We start from the raw sequence: 21,394 nt of genomic DNA, 5'->3' as shown, positions 1-21,394 counted from the left end.
GGCCATCGCTGCATCAAAGGTGAGCTTTGACGAGTCACGACGCGCGCCACTGACCGAGAGAACATACGCGAACGCCCACCGGAATGACGCGACGTGAGAGGCTACAGATCTGAATTCTGTCGTGTGAAGGAAGAACGCCTTTTGAGCCTCTTGACTTGGTCAAATGGAGATGTTGCATGTGTCAGGGATTTGCGATTTGAGTGTCAATTCTAATGTAAAAGTTCGCGAGAAACACGATGGTGCCACTGGTTTTCTCTGAAATCATCTCCCAAGCTCAGAAAAGCTCTCAAAGTGAGGCCAAAATGGAGGGGATACCCCGCCCTACCCTGAGAGTCCACCTCTACATCAAAACAATAACTCTCCATGCAAAGATAGGGAGCAAATACATTGACACGGCTGCCACTTCATTTGGGGACTCCAAAATTGAAAACACGGCAGCCCTGTCAATGTATTTGCTCCCTATCTTTGCATGGAGAGTTTGTTTTGATGTAGAGGTGGACTTTCAGGGTAGGGTGGGATATTCCCTCCATTTTGGCCTCAACTTGAGAGCTTTTTTGAGCTTGGGAGTTGACTTCAGAGAAAACCAGTGGCACCATCGTGTCTCTCGCGAACTTTTACATATGAATCAACAGTCAAATCGCAAATTCCTCACACATGCAACATCTCCATTCTGCCGTGTTGAGGAAGAACGTCGTATGAACCTTCAGACTTTGACAAATTTCTTTTGATTAAATACAAGTTTTCGGGGAGACTTAATTACACTCTTCTCCCAATTTTTCAGAGAAATTATTTCTTAATTCAATCTAGTATCAGAAATTTCAAAGGAAAATATTCATATATTTCCTCGAAAACGAATATTTTATTGAGGGAATTTGGCGACATCTGAAAGTTCATGCGGCGTTTTTCCTTGGCATAGACGGAATTGGGACTATTAGCCCCTCATAATGAAGGTGATAATCCATCGGCAAGCTGATATAGGGTAACAGGTTTCTTGGGATGGTCCGTTTTATACAAGAGCATGATTTCTCTGAATTAAGTCAATGTTTCTCTCCTCTAAGGTGTTAATGGCTCAGATGTTAAAAGCACCAAATGAACGTATCTACCGACCAACCATAAATACATCATTTTCGTGATCTACGACCCGTGATCGGTGCTATTTTCTTCGGAAAATATGCTAATAAAAATGGTGTAAACGCTCTTACGTAATTTACGCGTACTTACGCGTTACGTAATCTACGAACAGCCCCTAATACGATTAGGTGCGTCTCTGTTGAACTCCGTCCTTCATGTACATTATACTGCCGTGTTAGGAAAAAACGCCGTATGAACATTCGAGAGTTACCAAATTTCCTTCGATACAATGTTTATTTTCGAGAGCGATTATGCGGATTTTTCCTAGAAATTTTCAGACATTTTAGACGAAATTGCGATCAAAATCGTCTGAAAACATTGAAGAGAAAACCTCACGATTTTTCCAGTAAAGTAAGGTTTTATTGAAGGAAATGTGGCAACATCTGAAGGTTCATGCGACGTTCTTGCTTAGCACAGCCAGGGGTGCAGAAACTTCCAGGGGTTCCCCCAAAATAAATTTAGGATCCCCCATTCTAAGTTTTCGCAGAATTTTGCGCGACACATAAAGTAACGCGGTCGGCAGCTGGGTTCCCTCCAAACAGCGCGGTCAACAGTTTGGTTCCCCAAAAACAGCGCGCTTTAATGTTTTGTTCCCCCAAGAACAGCGCGCTTGACAGTTAAGTTCAAAGACTAGGCTTGTGACCGCGATCGCAGTAGCAGGTAAAAATCACTGTGATTCTTGAGTAGCAGTGATCGATCACTGTGACTGGCGAGGAACACCTGTTATTCTGCTCTTTTTTTGAGCAGTTTTCATCAAAAGTTAGTCGCTGATAGTTAAACAGTGAGTAACCAAAACTTTAGTGTTAAACGGCGAAAAAAATGTATGAATGAGCTTGCACATGGTTAATCATAGTTACAGTTGGATACACTGCGATTGCGATAACGAAGCAAAAAGAGCAGTAGCAGTTTAAAAGGAGCAGCATGATAACAGTGGCAGAGCAGAGTAGCACCCTAGGGCGGATAGCCAATCACGTGAAATCTCCGAATATTACAATGCATTGTAGGTAGTGACGTCAACCAGTCCAGTGATAAATCACAGGTAAAAGTAGCAGTGAACCCACGGAGTGATCTCTCACTGGTTGACCTAAAAAGGAGAATTTAACTTTAAAGAACATGGCATTATGATAAAAACTGAGAGCTATTAAAATATTCACCTAGATTATCACTACGAGAAGTTTTTTTTTTAAAGTTAAATTCTCTTTTTCATGTCAACCAGTGATAAATAACTCCGTGGCCTCACTGCTACTTTTACCTGTGATTCACAGATAGTTCCGGAAATTATGACTTGTGGATTAAACATGAGAAGAACGAGTGATTTAAAGAGTTTATGCTGTAGAAAATCAGTGGTACTTTTAATTTTGAAGATGTAGAAAGCATTTGGGAAGGATCGTTTGATAAGGTTAACCTGTGATAAATCACAGCATAACCGCCACCTGCTACTTTTCACATGTGAATCATGTGATCCGACTAGAGCCAACGAACTGCTGGAGACGGCGGTATTTTTAGGTTATGTTTGTCAGTTATCCTGTGAAAAATCACTGCTACTTTTCACTGTGATTTTTGAGTAGCAGTAACAGTAATCACGTTCCCGAAAAGTAGCCGTTAAGCACAAGCCTATCAAAGACATAAAGACGGAGCACTAAAAGCAAAAAATGAAGCTTCTAGAGCTTCTTTTCAATCACCTCTACTATTGGCTAGAGGATTGGCGGCGAAATCGGGACAAGTTTGAATTCAAATGTAGGGCGGGAACTAATAAATAAAATTGCGGAAACAAAGTATTTTAGGTTGATTTTTGCCCAAATTTAGGTACACACTCATATTTTTTTAACTATAGGTTAGTTTCAGTCCGTCGTCGACCGATTAATTTCATTTGGGAGTAACGTTGATCTAGAACTGTAACGGCCTGTTTGAACCTGCAGAACCACCATGAGCAGAAGAAAAACTAACTTTATCTGAGATTACTGCCTGTTACCGAGCAAAAGTAGGTGTATTATATTAGGACGCAGACCGAACTTTCTTAGTATATTCGTTTTAGGAATCTAAAATACGTTTCAAAGAAGAAATGTGCAAAAATCAAGAGGACAAGTTCAAATCAAATTTCCGTTTGCCGCCATGGATTCCCGCGCTCATTTACACACTCACACAAGCGCGCAGCGCCAAACCTAGCTTCACTTTTTCCCCGTGCTTTTAGATACGAGCGCTCCGTCTTTATGTCTTTGGTTAAGTTCCCTCAAAGTAGCGCACTCAACAGTCCAAGTTCCCCCACTTTGTTCGTCCTCACATGGGTTCCCCCATTTTTCTCGTCCTCACATGGGTTCCCCCATTTCACGCGAACGGCCGGTCGCGCGGTTGGGAAGTTTCTGCACCCCTGAGCACGGCAGTATACCGCACTGGGAAAAAAAAAAACACACTGGATCTGGAGTCCAGACTCTTGAAAACATTGACAAGAAAAAATACTCTTGATTCAATCGGATTTTTGCTTGAATCAAAACGGAATCCGCTCAAATTAAGAGGCTTGGTTCTTGATTTAAGCTAGATTCTGATTGAATCAACAGTACTTTTTCTTGTCGATATTTTCAAGAGTCAGGACTCTAGATCCAATGTGTTCTTTACTTTCTCGCTCCCCTAGGGTAGAGAGGAAATATTGTCATCCTCCAAGAAAAAAAAAAAAAAAAAGTTGAAATTTCATCATTTCTGGACGTTTTAAGGTCCCAGGAGTCAAAAGAACCATACTTGAAAAAATGTGTGTCCGTCCGTCCGACGTCCTCCAAATCTGTGTACAGCGATATCTCAGAATCTATCTGTTCGATTTCATTCAAAATTGGCACAGAACACCATATTTGGACCGCGTTAAACAGAAAGGAGCCAAGCCACATCAGCTATTGCCAAATTTAATCGGGCAATTTAATTTTTTACATGAAAACGGTTGTGCGGATTTTTGTGCAAATTTCTATGAATTTTCTCCATGATACAAAGCAAATTCCGTAAAATTTTCAAAGGAATCCGCTAAAACGTTTTCTCGTAAAAAATCAAATTCCCCTGTTAAATTTGGCAATAACTGATGTGGCTTGGTTCCTTTCTGTTTAACGCGGTCCATTTATGGTCTCCTTATGCACGTCAAACGATTTTGGGGTATGCTAAAATTTGGGGGGGGGGGGGCTAGGGTCAAATTGGGTTAAAGGTCCATTTTTTTTCCGGTGCTCTTTATTTCCTCGTGGAGAGTGGAGGATGTGGGTGACTCACCTCGATGTCCGTTTTGAGATTGTGAGGGTGATGGGGGTGGTGGGCGTGGAAGAGGTCGGGGCTCCCGGTGCCCTGGGAGCTGGCGGAGGCGCCGTCGCCGCCGTGGTGGAGGTGGACGTCTCCCTCGGGACCCTCGACCCCGTCGCCGTCGCCGTCGGCGTCCTCGAACTTGGCGATGATCTGCTCCCGGTCGTCGGCCACGTCCCGCACCCGGTCGTCCGGGTCCAGGATCCCGCCGTCCGACTGCGACTCCAGGCTCTGCACCCCCACCCACGTGTCATTGCTCTGAAACAATCCAAATCACAAACAAGTCAATACGAAGTTCCTTCGTGGATCCGCACAAAATATAGAGGAACACATTGCAATGGAAATCGGACACAACGACCAGGGACCAGTTCTATAGGACCCTGGACTCCCGTAAGAGCCAACGTAAAAATTCGTGAGCAGGTACTAGTGCTGCTGTCTCGCGTAGGACCCTCGCAACTCACAGCTGTTATGAGTTGCTGGACTTCATTAAAATCCGTAGGATCGCGTATATCTGCAAAAAATCGAATTTTTCACCTTCCTAAAATGAGCGACGTGCCCTTCGTCGTCGAAAGGAGTCGAAAAACGCCAAAAATATACTTATTTTTCAAGAATTCAGCCGCCTTCTGTGTTATTTTTCAATCTTCGGTTTAACCTCACTTCTGGAGCGGGCGATGGACGAGTCAAGGTTCGGGGGGAAGGATCCTCTGAGTTGACTAGGGTCCTACGCGAGAATGCGCTGCAATCACCCGCTCACAACAGAACGGCGTCCTATAGAACTCGTCCCTGCAATGACCCTCCAGGGACCGGGCTGATTAGGTCGTTCAGGGTGTCAACTAAAACAGACTGACCAAAAATCAGTGCTTTTTCAGTGCATCCCCGAGAAATTCAGTACCTCCTCAACGGAAAAATTTAGTCCTTTTTCAGTGCCTCCATTTGACGAAATTCGAGAAAATTCAACATTTTGAGTTTCTCTCTCAAATTGCGACAAAAATGAAATATTCAGGACCTTCTAGCGGAATTTCCGCACTTTTTCAGTACTTCCGGACCGCCCTTAAAAAATCAGAACACTGGAAAAAAAACTCATTGGATCTAGAGTCCAGACTCTTGAAAACATCGACAAGAAAAAGGACTCTTGATTCAATCGGATTTTTGCTTAAATCAAGAACCAAGCCTCTTAATTTGAGCGGATTTCTTTTTGATTAAAGCAAAAATCTGATTGAATCAAGAGTATTTTTTCTTGTCAATGTTTTCAAGAGTCTGAACTCTAGATCCGATGTGTTTTCTTTTTCCAGTGTACTATTTCCAGACTTTCCGGAAATTCCGGACTTGTAGACACCCTGTCGATATATCCGATCGTCGTTATAACCGATGCACAAATACACTGAGTCAGTGGGAAGTCAATCAAGGGTACGATTAGATCGCACGTCGTTATGACCGATACGTCGTTATAGGCGATGTCGTAATATCCGATTTCCACTGTATAAGAAAAAGTTACATCGTGGGAGCCAAAAATCCACCGTTCTAGAGTACTTTATACAGAGTGTCCCAGGATGAAGCGCTAAAATGGACCTGGCAGAAATGGTAAAATAAGCAAGCCTTTCATACCGCCATTTTAAAATTTTCTTCCCATCGGTTGACCGAAAGACTTGACGACTAAAAAAAAAGAAGATAAAAAAAAAATAAAATAAAAAAAAAATCATACAATTTTATGGAAGCACTTTTTCGACTCGCGCGAAATTGTGGAAGCAGAGAACTGTTTCAACCCCTGGACTTTTGCTACACTTTGGGCGAAATCTGCCGTGATAGCGAAGAGAGCAGTAAGTGCATTTCTGTATGAGCCACGGTTAGCACATGCTTTCATGCAGTGGCGTGGCGTGAATTGCGATATATCGATTGATCTGCCATTTAAACCTATGGAAAAGGATCGATAAACAGGGTGTTCGCAGCGAACACCTTAAAAATCGATTCTTTACCATAGGTTTAAATGACATAACAATCGATACATCGCAAATCACGCCACGCCACTGCTTTCATGTGTCTCGAGGTTCATCCCAGCGTGCACTTACTGCTCTCTTCGCTATCACGGCAGAAATGTCCACCGCTAGAGATTCGAATACGTTAAAAGACACTCGGAAGCTTTTCGCGCTTTCGCGAATGTCAACAGCTGAAGCCGACTCCCTATCCGCGAAGCTCCCCGACATCCTCTACGAAATTCCTGACTTTCCAAGTATTCCAAACGGCTGGAAACCCTCTTAGCCAGGGTATCTACCTAAACAGGCTGGCCAAAAATCAGTACATTCCCGTGAAATTCAGTACCTCCTCAACAGAAAAACTCAGTACTTTTTCAATACCTACAACTTTTAAATTCGAAAAATTTCAAAAATTTTGATTTCCCGCTCAAATTGCGACAAAAATAAAAATAATTCCGGACTTCCTTGCAAAATTTCCGCACTTTTTCAATACTTCCGGACCGCCCTTGAAATATCAGCACTATTTCCTGACTTTCCGGAAATTCCGGACTTGTAGACACCCTGGACTTCCTCAGTGGCGCGGCGTGAATTGCGATGTACCGATTGTTCTGCCATTTAAACCTATGGTAAAGAATCCTATGGTATTAAGGTGTTCGCTGCGAACACCCTGTGTTTATCGATCCTTTTCCATAGGTTTAAATGGCGTAACAATCCATACATCGCAAAGCACGCCACGCCACTGGACTTCCTCCATGAAATTCCTGACTTTCCAAGTATTCCAAACGGCTGGAAACCCTCTCGGCGGAAACATTGAAGAGCAGCACTAGGCGGAACTTACATGGCCGACGACGATGACGTCATGAATGTGGTTGGCCCGCTGGGCCTCCTGGACCTGGTAGGTATGCCGCCAGCCGAAGATGTGGACCAGTTTGCTGGCCATTTCCCCGCACTTGGCGCTCATGCTCATGCCGCCTCCGCCTCCCAAGGCCGCCGCGCTTGCCTCGCGCTTTTCCGGCCCCCCGCCCCCGCCGGCCCCCAAGCCCAAGGCCCCCTCGCACTTTCCTTTCCATACCATATGTTCCGGTCTCTTTCCCGGGTCGGCGCCCACTGCGCCCAATGCGCCCACTCGTCGCGCTAGGCCCGATGTCCCCGATCACCGTGACCCATCCGCCTTTTCCCGCCGGCACCGCACATGCTCCGCCAAATCATACCGCTCGATTCCCCGTGTCGCTTCGGTGACCGAGTATAGCGTTCGGTGTGGATTGGTTCCAAAAATTGACCGAAAAACTTCAGAACTTGGTTGGAAAATTTGAGGTTCCTGATTCGATTAACCTCGAGTTAATCCGACTGTTCGAGAGGCGAAGGTTTTAAGTTCGATGTGCTGATCACACAGTCTTCTTTTACGTTGAATCTTATGTTGATTTAGAAACTAGACGAGGAAACTTGGAATCCTCGATTTGTTACACTGAAGTTAACACATGACTGAGCACTCGCGAGGCAAATGTTTTAAGTTTCGGTCAAAAGGAGTCTTCAAAAAACAAAAAAACTAATGTTACGCAGGAAAGGTTGAGATGGATCGACTGCGATTCATACAATCTGGGCTTGAATCTAAAGAATTGAAGAAATTTTTGATTTATCGATACGACGAGTTTTTCGTGGATAGTAGAGACAGGTTGGTAGTGGTTACCGGTACCAGGCTAGCTGCACACACTCCGTAGGAAATCTAGTAGCCCAGAGGCCCGATTATTGAAAATGGACAAAGCAATAGACAAAGATGACAAAAAGGGATATAAAGGGAACCTATTGGTGGAAGCTGGTGGTTGCAATGGACAAAGGCAGTAGGTAATAGACTAACTAACGGCAACCCACGAGAGACCCTTCAGTTAGTCTCCATCACTCCTTAAGTCTATGAGAAACACCCATTTCAACCAATAGGAATGCTCCATACTCCCTACGTCTTCTTTGTCTAGAGCTTTGTCTATCTGTTTCAACAATCAGCCCGCGGGATAGGGTGTAATGTTACTTATGCGTCTGCTACATCTCCAGAAATTCTATTAGCCGGAGCTAAACTTCTGGTACTGGCTACTTGATTTCCCGAACAGTGTATGCAACCGGCCAGTCTACAGAGCGTTGAAAGGCTCCATATCAGAATATCCTGATTTCCCCTCACTTTCCTACCCCAAAAGAAAACCCTGGTCAATGTTGGAAAAAGTCCTAGACGCCCCCGCGCGTCGCTTGGAAGATAAATGACTTAATTAATGTTGAAAGGGTGAGCCTCGCGCTGAGTGCTACCTTCTTTGCAACTGAAAAAAAATCCCTGGCCTTTTGCAAAATTATCGCACCTCCTCGATTTTTTAAAATTCCCTAAATTTCCTAGATTTTCACCCAGCCCCCCCCCCCCTCTTCGTTCGGGCGAGTGTTGCTATTGCGAGAAGTAAGTGCAAAAATGAAGCTTTGAGACATTGTATGTGCTCAAGTAATTTCCGAGCGGAAAATTGCATTGAACACAGGTCCATATTTAAAGAAATTGTCAGTGATTATTCGTCCAGTTTGGAAATTCCTCAAACGATTGAGATTTGACAAACATTTACCTTTAATTATAAAGACAAGGCACGTATTTCTCTCATGTCACGCATAACAGCATTACGCGGTGCCTCCTGCTCGTTTGTGCGATTACGCATCAGAATGAAAACAAAGAAATTCGGCTGCTGGGAGCCGCTCGAGGGAACGCCACTTTACATGACAACACTGCTTTGTCTCGAGAGAATTTGCATTTATCGTTAATTTATCGGGAATTACGGCAATATTTACGCACTCGCTGCTCCATGACAACTTACGTTTCATGCGATCAGGACGGATTCGGCCGCCGTTCGCGCGAATTCATTAAGTTCATTTAAATCCGATGAGTTGAGTATTTGAGAAAACTCGATTTCGCAAGTTGGGCAGCATTCCTGCCGTATTCTGCCGTGCTAAGGAAAAACGCCGTATGAACATTCGAGAGTTGCCAAATCTCCTCCGATAAAACATGTAATTTTGACTACATTCATGCACATTTTTCTTTGAAATTTTCATATGTTTTAGATAAAATTGCGCACGAAATCGTCTGAAAATTTAGGAAAATAATATTCACAATTTCCCCAGTAAATTCGGTTTTATTCGAAGAAACTTGGCAACGTCTGAAGGCTCATGCGGCGTTCTTCCTTAGCACGGCAGCATTCTGGGCCGCGGCGCGGCGCTCGTCAGCCCGGTGCGCGATCGGAATATATCGGATATCGGATATGCGAGAGCGTTGGAACGCATTTCACATCGCTGCTGATGAATACAGGAACCACGTAAGAACCGGTGGGGATCTGGTGTAGATACGCGGTTTTTGCTTCGGCATGGCAGAGCACACTTATGGTCCCTCGGGGCCGGATGAAACCGCGTAAAAACCGATTGGCGTAGCGTGCGCATAGGCGGTCCTTGATTGGACGGCGGATCGTCGGTCGGAGGAGAAAGTGGCGCGGCGGTCGCGTATGCGTCTGCCAGCGGCCGGTGCGCCGCGTCGCGCGTCAGTGCGGTTATCTACACTCTGAGACCGCGCAGACGCGGCCATTTCCACGCCGAAATTTAGGGTGGCCCGGAAGAAAATTGTGAGGCGTCAGAAAAAACGTGGCCCGAGGTGGGGAAAACCAAGAACAATGACGATACCAAAACTTGCAGGGGTTGGGCAGCTTATCGCTTCGGTTCATTTTGAATTCCTCGCAGAAAATTATTCCTCTAGATGAAGCGTATTTTCGTTGCTAATCGGTCGAGCCAAAATGCCGCAATAATAGTGGCGAGATTATAATCGGGTTGGTAAACATTTGAGGTTAGACTTTCGGAATGGAGCTGTTGCATGTGTGAGAAATTTGCGATTTGACTGTTGAATCTATGTAAAAGTTCGCGAGAAACACGATGATCACTGGTTTTCTCTGAAATTGACTCCCAAGCTCAAAAAAAGCTCTCAAAGTGAGGCCAAAATGGAGGGGATATCCCACCCTACCCTGAGAGTCCAACTCTACATCAAAACAAACTCTCCATGCAATAATCCATGCAATAATAGGGAGCAAATACATTAGCAGGGTTGCCGTGTTTTCAGTTTTGGAGTCCCCAAATAAAGTGGCAACTCTGCTAATGTATTTGCTCCCTATCTATGTATGGAGAGTTTGTCTTGATGTAGACGTGGACTCTAAGGGTAGGGTGGAATATCCCCTCCATTTTGGCCTCAACTTGAGAGCTTTTTTTGAGCTTGGGAGTTAATTTCATAGAAAACCAGTGGCACCAACGTGTTTCTCGCGAACTTTTACACAAGAATCAACAGTCAAATCGCAAATTCCTCACACATGCAACATCTCCATTGATGCTGATCGGATGGCGTCATCTTCATCAGGTCATTTCTAAACCCTACTTTTTATAGGATCAAGTATATTTCGGCTCCAACGTTTGCAAGAATTTCCTTCTATCCATCTGGTGAGTCCCGATGTTGTTCCGAAAAAGTATGATCGCGTCAAAACAAAATACGAAACCGATATGATCCACCCATTTTGGTTCGGCCGCTCGTCAACGAAAATACGCTTATGAGCTTTCCACAGTGTAACTGACAATGAGAGCATTGAACCCTGAGCCAGACCGTGACTCAGACTGATTGTGTGGACGGATTCAGGATCTAATATATTTTACGAAATTCCTGCCTTATCCATCGAAGTCCCCGACTTTCCCCAGACTCGATGAAATTCCCCGACACCTGGGTTAGTTGCGCTGGTCACAGAATCGTGTTTTGATGCTTGATTATTGTGGATCAGCTGAAAATAATATCTGTCCAAAACAGCAACTTTCTACGTTCAAAATTGACCGAGATATCGCGCTTTGGAAAATTCGGTTTATGACGACATCCACCCAAAAACATTGAATCACCGCGGGAGTGATACCCTTGGTTTCTACCACCCTGCTTTCATCCGAGTTTCACGTTGAGTAATGCCACAATCACACGCTGAATGTGGGGGCTGAATGTGGCTGGAATGTGGAAGTCATCGACCCGATGCCTGAATTTTGCGCGTGACGTCAAAATTCAGCAACGATTCTCAGCAACCATCGGACTAATGTAGGATTTGTCTGAACTATTCGAGTGGATTTGATACACATCTGGATGAAAATAACTCAAATTTGTGAAATTTCAGCCGTTGGGAGATGACTGTTGACTTCCACATTCAGCTGCTAAATTCAGCGTGTGATTGCGGCATTGCCTGTAAAAATGTGCGTCTCCCTGACAAATTAAAGCAAGGTGGAAGAAACGAAGGGTATCACTATTCACTACCGCTGTGGATGACGTCATTAAACGAGTTTTTCAAAACGCAGTAAGTCGGTTAATTTTGAGCGTAGAAAGTTGCTCTTCGGACAGATTGTATGGTTTTCGGCTAATTTACAAGAATCAAACATTAAAACACGATTCTCCGACAAGCGCAACTGACTCATTCCCGATTTTCCGGTTCTCTTGCCCATGGTGTCTAGTTTTCTTGGCAAAGCTCATTCCCCGATTTTCAGGAGCTCATTCCCTGATGAGAAACCGAAGTTTTCTCCTACTTTCCCGGGATTTTCCTGGGGGAAAGAATATAATTTTCCACAGTTTCAGATATGAATATCGATTTTAATTAATCTTACGGCCATTTCTTTGACGCACATTCAAAATTTTAATTAAAAAATGTTCCTGATGTTGATCTTATCCGGTCAATGAAAGAGATTCCCGGTTTCTGGAACAGATTCCTTGATTTTTCCCTGATTTTCCCGGTAAATTTTCATTCCCTGATGAATTCCGGTTTTTTCCAGTTTTTAAAAATCTAGACACCATGCTCTAGCCCTACTTATACACCCTACACCGCGTCGGTACAGTATTTTCGGGCGCCCGCCTGATTCAGGAGCTCCTGGCACGGAGAGATAGCTCTTGACGTTAATGACGTGCAAGAGCCGCGGCTGGAACGATCCAAGACAATTTTCTGATGAGGACGGCCGTTGCTCCCGCACTCTCTACCATCTTCCGCTCGCGATGGTTTTCCTTTCACTCTGCCTCCGGCCGCCGCCGCCGCCGCCGCCACCGCGCCGCTTCCTGGCTCTTTCACACACAGCGCGGCCACGTTTACCGCCCAATTCCCCGCCGGATAATTCCCATTTTTAGACAGACTCGAGAGAAAGGTACCCCGTCCGAATTCACGTGACTTTCTTCCGACGTCAACTGGGACGAGTGCTCCGAGTGTGACGTCAGGCACTCCGACACGACGGGCACCTTCACCGAGCGGCCGAAATAGAATTTCCCAGGGGTAGAGTACCTGTATTAAGAGAGTATGGCCACTGGTGTTACCATCTCTGATTGGCTCAGCTATCTTAAGCTGAATGGAGCCTTTAGGACCCAAAAATGGCGGACGCCATAAATTAATGTCATGCAAAATGACTCAAAATGTAGTTTTCTTTGCTTATCGTAACGAGAAATTTACCCAAATGCACGATTGCGACTTCTTTACATATTTTTAAGGCTACCCGTGTGCAATTTTTGAGAAAAATTATCTTGGATATAGTAAGGTTGACAGCAAGTACGGTTGGTGATAACCGTCAAAAGTTGGCAATGACCCCCCCCCCTCCCATCCACAAAAACCAAAACAAAGCACCGCCATTTTTGGGTCCTAAGCCTCTCCATGGGGCCCAGTGGCCATACTCTCTCAATATGTATAGGTACTCTACCCAGGGGTGCGGAGAATGGGTCCGTTGCTCTGGTCACAGAATCGTGTTTTGATGCTTGATTCTTGTAGATCACCCGAGAATAATAAGATCTGTCCAAACAGCAACTTTATACGTTCAATATTAACCGAGATATCGTCCCTCGAAAACTCGAGTTTTTGACGTTATCTACCGCGGTAGTGACATCCTTGGTTTCTTCCACCTTGCTTTCATCCGAGTTTTACGTTGAACAACCAGTGCAAATGTGCGTCACATCGACTGATGAAAACAAGGTGGAAGAAACCAAGGGAGTTACTACCGCGGTGGATGACGTCAAAAAACCGCCTCTTCAATGGGCGATATCTCGGTTAATATTGAAGAATAGAAAGTTGCGGTTTGGACGGATCTTATTATTTTTAGCTGATTTACAAAAACCAAGCCTCAAAACACAAGTCTATGACCAGCGCAACGGATCCACTCTCCAGGGCAAAAACTGGACCGCGTTAAGCAGAAAGGAACCAAGCCACATCAGCTATTGCCAAATTCAACTATGCAATGGAGATGTTGCATGTGTGAGGGATTTGCGATTTGACTGTTAATTCTAATGTAAAAGTTCGCGAGAAACACGATGGTGCAACTGGTTTTCTCTGAAATCATCTCCCAAGATCAAAAAAAGCTCTCCAAGTGAGGCCAAAATGGAGGGGATATCCCACCCTACCCTTAGAGTCCACCTCTACAACAAAACAAACTCTCCATACATAGACAAGGAGCAAATACATTAGCAGGGTTGCAACTTTATTTGGGGACTCCAAAATTGAAAACACGGCATCACTGCTAAATGTATTTGCTACGAATCTTAGCATGGAGAGTTTGTCTTGATGTAGAGGTGGACTCTCAGGGTAGGGTGGGATATCCCTTCCATTTTGGCCTCACTTTGAGAGCTTTTTTTGAGCTTGGGAGATGATTTCAGAGAAAACCAGTGGCACCATCCTGTTTCTCGCGAACTTTTACATAAGAATCAACAGTCAAATCGCAAATCCCTCACACATGCAACATCTCCATTCAAATTAACTTGAAGTTACGTTCTTTCGTCAGGGAAGCGACAAATTACGAATTGTCACACGGCAAGTCGAAACGTTTCGCGAATCCACCTAATCGTCTTGCGACTGAATGGGCAAAATACTGACTCAATACAATCGGGTGATAGTGAATTGGCCGATAAGTTATCCGCTCGCTCCGAGGGGAGCGGACCTATTAAACTCGATGGCGCGGCGCGGCGTCTCGCTCAAGTGCCTGCTATCTACACACGCTATCTCCAACACGGGCCGAGAGCGTTTGTTGTCGGGTATTCGCGACCTACGCGAAGTGTCGCCGGCTTACCGCCATCAGAAAATAGAAAAACAAATCCGCCAGAAAAATTCTCACGGGGAATCCTCGGAACCACGTCAGCCGCGCTAAGCAAGAGCGCCGTAAATCCATCGAGATTTCCCCTCGTTTTTTGGAACTTAACATGTTATAAAATAAAAACTGTTCTACCCATGCTCCTCAAATTTTCGGGTAAGTTCTTGATAGTATTTGCGAGAGAATTCTGGAAAAACATTGTCCCAAGGTACATAGGTTTTTCTGCTATGATACATTGTTTCCAAAAAATGAAAAATTGTGTTTACGGCGTTTTTTCGTTGCACCAGCAATTTTTAGAGAAAATTCTGCACTCCCCTTTTTGGAATCAAAAAGTAAGAAAACTCATTACAATATTCTGTGATTCCCAGTCTCAAAATTCATAAAATTTCCTACTTATCAACAATTAGCGAAGGAAAAGTTCCATGCTCCTTTGCTTTTTGGAATTGAAAAGTAAAAAATCCATAATAAGTTATCAGACAAAAATTTTATCACAACTTTTCCCCCGATTTTCCAAAAAATTCCCTAGTTCTAGAAACACTTAAAAGAAAACTTTTTGGTTCAACGAAAAACATTCCATGATCAGCTTTTCCGCGGATTCAATGGCAGTTTCCAACGTTTTCCCGCAAGTCAACAATTTCCGAAGTTTTCTCTTGTGAGCGAAAAACAAATAGTCTACAACTTCGGGAGAAAATACACCTATTCAGCAACCTCCAGGTTTTTCCCGATAAACCCTTCGTTCAAAATTAAGGCAACACGCGGATCTACGAACCCTGGATTTTCCTTGGATAAATATACCTATTTAGCATTCTCCAGATTGTTCCCGATATACCCTTCGTTCGAAATTAAGGCAACACGCGGATCTACGAGCCCTGGATTTTCCTTGAATAAATATACCTATTTAGCATTCTCCAGATTGTTCCCGATACACCCTTCGTTCGAAATTAAGGCAACACGCGGATCTACGAACCCTTGATTTTCCTTGAATAAAATAGGAGGGAGCGGACAGTTGGGAAAGTCTCGATCGAAATGGATGTATTTTCGACGTCACACACTGAAAAAAAATTCTCGGCGTTTTCACCAAGGTCCGTTTGTACCTTTACTATTTCACTTTTTTACCAATTATTGGTAATTTTACCAAGACAGACCGGTAAGCTTACCTAAAAACCGGTATTTTTACTATTTTTTTCAGGTAAAAATACCACTTTTATTTGTAATCAATTGCCGGTAACTTTGCCATTTTATCTCGGTAATTCTACCACAGTCGATAAAAAATATTGGCTTTTTTACCAAGGTCCAGTAAAATTACCGAGAAAATTCAAAATTTTACCAAGATTTCTCGGTAAAATGACCAATTCCATAAATGGTAATTTTACCAAGAAAAAACTGGGATCAAATAGAACCCTGAATTCTTGGTAATTTTACCCTTTTCTTAGTAAATACACTGAGATTTTTTTTTTCAGTGCAGCTCCGATATGCGAATTTTTGTCTCGGCAATCGGCTTCAAAATAATCCAAGGGTTATACTGTCTTTCTCCAGTGGCTTTTTCACCAGTCTACAGTAAAGTTATTTAATTTTTAAAGTTAACCTTTAAAGGTTACCGATCACACCCTGCGCGGCGCTCGCTCGCGACCGAGGCTTCTTCGATGCGAGATCGTCCTCATCTCCGAAGGTGCGACTAAATTGTGATAATTGAGACGATCTTCGCGATGGATCGATTGATCTCACATTTAAACCTACGTAAAAGGATCGATCATCGAGGTGATCATCAAACCTTAATAATCGATTCTTTACCATAGCTTCGAATCGGAAAATATCCATATCTGATGATTCACGCTTCGCGACTTTCAGCTATTCGGACCTACCTACCTACCTACTTGCACCGCTTCGGAACAGTCTTCCAAGTTCGTCGCGTGGTGAGGTTTACGTGATTACCATAACTATTCACGGAAATATTTCACCTCCGCACAAAGACGAAAATCACCTGACAAATGATTTTATTCAATTCGCGGTTCTGGTTGCGGTTCTGCCGTGTAAACGAATGCATCAGCGGCAACCGAATATTCAGAAAAGAGTTGTCTTCAATGTTCTACGAACCTTAAATGAATTGAATAATTCCTCTAAAACAACAAATTAAGCCCCGACTGCAGAACACAAGGTTTTCCGGGGAGCAGTAAAACGCAAAAATGGAGAATTTCCACGAAAAAATTGTATTGTTTCATTTGAGAGTGCTCAATGTGCTGAGCTCGTGAAAATTTTCATGAATTTTATCCAAAAGGTATGCGCAAAGAAATAGAAAACCACCCCCTTGTGGCACGTGTAATTCAGTACAGTAGGTCATTTGGTCTTATCTACTCCATTAGCTGTTCAATCCAGATACCAGGCATATCCTCGTGCTCTTTCTACTTCATGGTTTTCATTATGATACGAAATTCATCTACTTTCGAACACCTGCAAACTCTCCGTGGACGTATTCTCCGAAAAAATAGCAGTACATCTACGTTCCTATGCAATGAACAAAATGATACCCATTTTTGACGACGTGCAATCTAGAAAATAGACTGAGTTTTCCTATTAGAAACTTCCATTTCTGGCTCAGTTTAGGAACAACGTATGTACCGTTCGTTCCCCTATGATTATAAGTGTTTTTACGGATGAGCCAGAAATTGTCGTTCCCAACTGCAAAGTGTAGTCCAATTAATTTTTTATTCGTTGAAAACGTTACCAAGCAAGGAATCAGTGGACTGTACACACACCTGCCTTGCCGAACACGAAATAAATAATAATCATTTTCTACTGTCAACGGTAAAATTCTATGATTCTTGACCCTTTTAAATGGTCAATGACAGTGTTTCCGATGATTACTGAGAACTAGGGGGCTATGCCTACGCCTCCGGACCGCTTCGCAGCCCAACCCTCCGATTCTACATTTTTGCGCACTTACTGCTCCCCGGAAAACCTTGTGTTCTGCAGTCGGGGCTTAATTTGTTGTTTTAGAGGAATTATTCATTTCATTTAAGGTTTGTGAAATATTGAAGACAACTCTTTTCTGAATATTCAGTTGCCTCTGATGCATTCGTTTACACGGCAGAATCGTGAACTAAATTGAAAAACACCCCGACTTTTCGCTAACTGCCGACACCCTGTCTCTACGTTTCTAAGATATCTCTCCCTCATCTACAGCTCCGTGACCCTGACAGAAAAACGTCGCAGGGCTATCACAGGACCTTCACAGGGTTGCCACAGAATTTAGAAAATGAAATTCTCTGACATTTCCCTGATCGTTCTGTCACATTTTGGTAAAATTTTCTGTCAATTGAGGATATGCCAGACGCTAAAAAGACATTATTTTAAACAGTTTTCAGACAAAATTTGTTGATCATAACATCAAACCTATTTTGGAAAGGAAATAAAGGTGACTTGACAATTTTTCCCTAGCGTTTCCAGGTTTTCCCTGACTTTTTAAAATCCCCTTTCACTTAAGGATATGCCAGATGCTAAAAAGACATTATTTGAAATACTTTTCAGACAAAATTTGTTTTCATAACGTCAAACCCATTAGAGAAAGGAAATAAAGGTGACTTGACGATTTTCCCCAGACATTTTCGTCATTTTCCCTGACTTTCTAAAATTCCCTGACACTTGCCGGTGTTCCCTGACTGTGGCAACCCTATCCCCCGACTTTTCCCAGTTTTCCCAGAGTTTCCCTGACCTATCCCTGTGTTTTCGATGTTTTTCGCCCGAACTCCCAATGCTTTCCCGCTTTTTCCTCGGCCCATCTCCACCCCGACTTTCCGCTAACTGCAGACACCCTGTCTCTACGTTTCCAAGATTTCTCTCCCTCGTCCTCAGCTCGGCGACCCTGACAGAAAAACGTCGCAGGGCCTTCTGTATCCTGAACTCACGCAGAGGGATCCGAAGCCGGCCGACGCAGAATTCCGTGCGGCGGTGACGAACGACCACACGCGCACTCGCACACACACAAGGAAACACTGACACTCACGCACTACGACGACGACGTCGACGTTAAGGCGCGAAAAGGAGACACTCGTCGACGGACGCGAGTGACGGATTCCGAAAGGGCGTCCGCGATTAGCCAAACGAAGAGGCAGGTCACGAGCGCGCGACCGGATAATGCTCACTGACAGCCACGACTGGGACTGGCACTCCTTGCGCGATGCGTTGCGTGGCGCTCCGAAGGCCGCCCGCCTCTCACGGCTCCGCCGGAGCGGGGCGGGGGGCGGGGTGGAGGGCGATCAGCTGACTGCCTCGCTGCAGCTGACCGTCCCCGTCGGGAAAAGCGCAGAAACGCCACGATTTCCCGTGCAGAAAATGCGCCAGCACCGCCAGCGATTAGCACGGTACCGAGGGAAAACGCCGTAACAGCATCCGGACGTTGCCGAATTGTGACCGGAGACAACCCGATGGGTCGGTTGCGCTTGTCACGGAACCGTGTTTCAGCTAGAATATTAGCCCCATAAAATGGATAAGTTCAAACGTAAAGTTTCTACGTTTAATTTTAACCAAGACTTACACTAAACAAGACTCTTGCTAAAACGGACTGGCCAAAAATCAGTACTTTTTCAGTACATTCCCGAGAAATTCAGTACTTTTTCAGTAGGTACCTCCAACAGACGAAATTCCAAAAATTTTAATTTCTCGCTCATATTTGATAAAAAGAACAAAAAATGAAAAAAGATCCGGACCTTCTTGCGGAATTTCCGCCCTTTTGGGTACTTCCGGACCGCTCTTAAAAAATCAGTGCTATTTCCGGGCTTTCCGGACTTGTAGACACCCTGCAAAATTAGAGAGTACGCTCTCTGGCCCCCTGAAGATTAATGTCGCACTGCCGACCTGAAGCAAATTACAAGCGGGCTGATTATTGAAATTGATGGACGAAGCAACAGACAAAGAAGGCAAAAAGGATATGAAGGGATCCTATTGGTGGAGGCAGGTGGTTTCAATGGACAAAGGACGTAGGTAATAGACTGACTAAGTAACTACAGGCAACCCACGAGAGTAGGGCTGGATTTACCTACTTGCCGCCCCCATCTCATTCGTTTTAAATATCAATAAAAACTGTCAAGTGAACGTGCCCGAGGGAGAGGGATGCATAAGACGCGTTTACTCGTGTTGGATACATTTTTTTGCGGAAGCCCTGTCAACACTACTAGCATGAGTTCCGTAAACCTGTCTCTGTGTGGACAGTGCCCTCCATTAATAAGAAATGAACGAAACAATTATGAAAGAACAATCATAAATGTGGTTCAATAATTTTAACTTCCACCGCCGCGCCGTGCTGATCGCACTTTGTTTGGCGCAATGCGTGAAGTATTCCTACACTCTTGTAGGCGCTATGCCTTTCACGCCGACCGCTGCTGAACGCACTGTGTTTGACGCAATGCGTGAAGTATTCATGCAGTCTTGTAGGCGCTATGCGTTACACGGCGACCGTTGCTGACCGCCTAGTGTTTGACGCTATGCGTGAGGTATTCATGCAGTCTTGTAGGCGCTAATATGTGTTACATGCCGATCGCCGCGTCTAGGACTTCTCCTTTCCATCTCAAATCCTCGTCATCATTGCTCTCTGCGCCGCGCCGCGCCGCGCCGCTCCAGGCCAAATCGCGTGTTTGGTTCCTCTTATAACTCGACTAATTAAAGTTGCTGTCTTTTGTATCGCCGCAAAACGACAAAATTAGAAATTACGATACTCACAGGAAATGCAAGATTTTGTCGCCTTTTCCCGTTTGCAAATGTACTTTTATACCTACATTTGAAAAAAATTGCAAAATTTGCCGCCCCCTACATTTGCCGCGGCCCATGTGGCCACCCCCTTAATCCAGCCCTGGAAATGTAAATTTTGACTTTCTATTTTCGTTCATTCCACTTTCCTTCCTTCACGCTCCGAGTTTCTAAGTCGCCGTTAATGAATTCAAATATCGATGGCTGCTTGCGAAAAAAGGCGTATTTATCTTCGATTGCAACGTTGCACACCTTAAATTATGCTTCATTTTTAATCATTATTTTTTAAAAAGCTACACGCGTTTTTCTGGAAAGCTTCCCGGAATTTTCCGAAATTATTTCAAATAAAATCACAGACATTTTCAACTTGGCGTTTTTGTTCATTCGGCTTTCTTTTTTTCTTCAGTACTTACACCTAAAAAATTTTACACGGTCCGAGTTTCTGAATCGCTACTATTAAGCTAATTATGTTTCCTTAAATTATGGTAAAACCGAGCAGAGAGTCAAGCAAGAATAATGACGCGTTGTCCAAAGTTCGCGGCGATTTTGGCGTCGCGCCATCGAGGATCGGTAGCGCGATCGAGTCATCTTCGCAGTGTGACGCGCCTTCGATCTAGCTAGCGGCAATATGCTTACACCTGTGGTCGAATAGTTTTCTCGTTACACCTTCCGTGAAATAAGTCAAGAATCGATACCTGCACGCTGCACGCAAATAAAAGCGTATTCATCTCCAATTGCAACGTCACACATATCCACGTTTGTTTTATTCTTGATCAACACACAGCTTTGCATAGGTACAATTTCTGCAAATTTTCCGAAGTAAATCATTTCAAACCCTATTCTTTTATTCCACCTGTCCCTTCAGTCCTTCCTTGCCACCCTTATTCACAGAAAATTTTGAAGTAATCTGATGGTCCCTTTTTTTTTCTTTATTCATTTAAACGAAAACAAGAAATTAAATATAGTCCGAAGTTTTGAAACGTTTCTATTCAGGAAGAGAGTTAAGAATAATATCGCGTAGTGCCCTCCCCCCCCCTCAAAAACTTGATGCCCGCAGCCTCAAACAATTGTAACACTGATTCCCTGTTTTCATTGAGTAGCTTGGTCCAAATGGTACAAAAGACAGCACAAAAAATGTGGTCCATGCGTTATTTTTA

At 44.0% G+C, this 21,394-nt stretch overlaps 1 protein-coding gene across 6 annotated transcripts in view; it reads right to left on the bottom strand.

Annotated features, from left to right (window-relative positions):
• Positions 1 to 21,394, bottom strand: part of baz (par-3 family cell polarity regulator) — a 59,769-nt gene that overhangs the window by 31,195 nt on the left and 7,180 nt on the right. For 5 of the 6 annotated variants that reach the window (XM_072295900.1, XM_072295901.1, XM_072295903.1 and 2 more), the window contains exons 1-3: positions 18,401 to 18,669; positions 7,210 to 7,979; positions 4,375 to 4,659 (exon numbers count right to left, since the gene is read on the bottom strand). In XM_072295900.1, coding sequence (XP_072152001.1) covers positions 4,375 to 4,659; positions 7,210 to 7,446 — 522 coding nt within the window. In that variant the 5' untranslated portion in view covers positions 7,447 to 7,979; positions 18,401 to 18,669. Of the gene's footprint in view, positions 1 to 4,374; positions 4,660 to 7,209; positions 7,980 to 18,400; positions 18,670 to 21,394 lie in introns of those variants that run through there. The other variant, XM_072295905.1, reaches the window with a different exon arrangement.

The sequence above is a fragment of the Bemisia tabaci genome, chromosome 2 (genome assembly GCF_918797505.1).
Source record: "Bemisia tabaci chromosome 2, PGI_BMITA_v3".
In the NCBI taxonomy this organism is placed as follows: domain Eukaryota; kingdom Metazoa; phylum Arthropoda; class Insecta; order Hemiptera; family Aleyrodidae; genus Bemisia; species Bemisia tabaci.
This window is presented reverse-complemented; position numbering and strand designations above follow the sequence as displayed.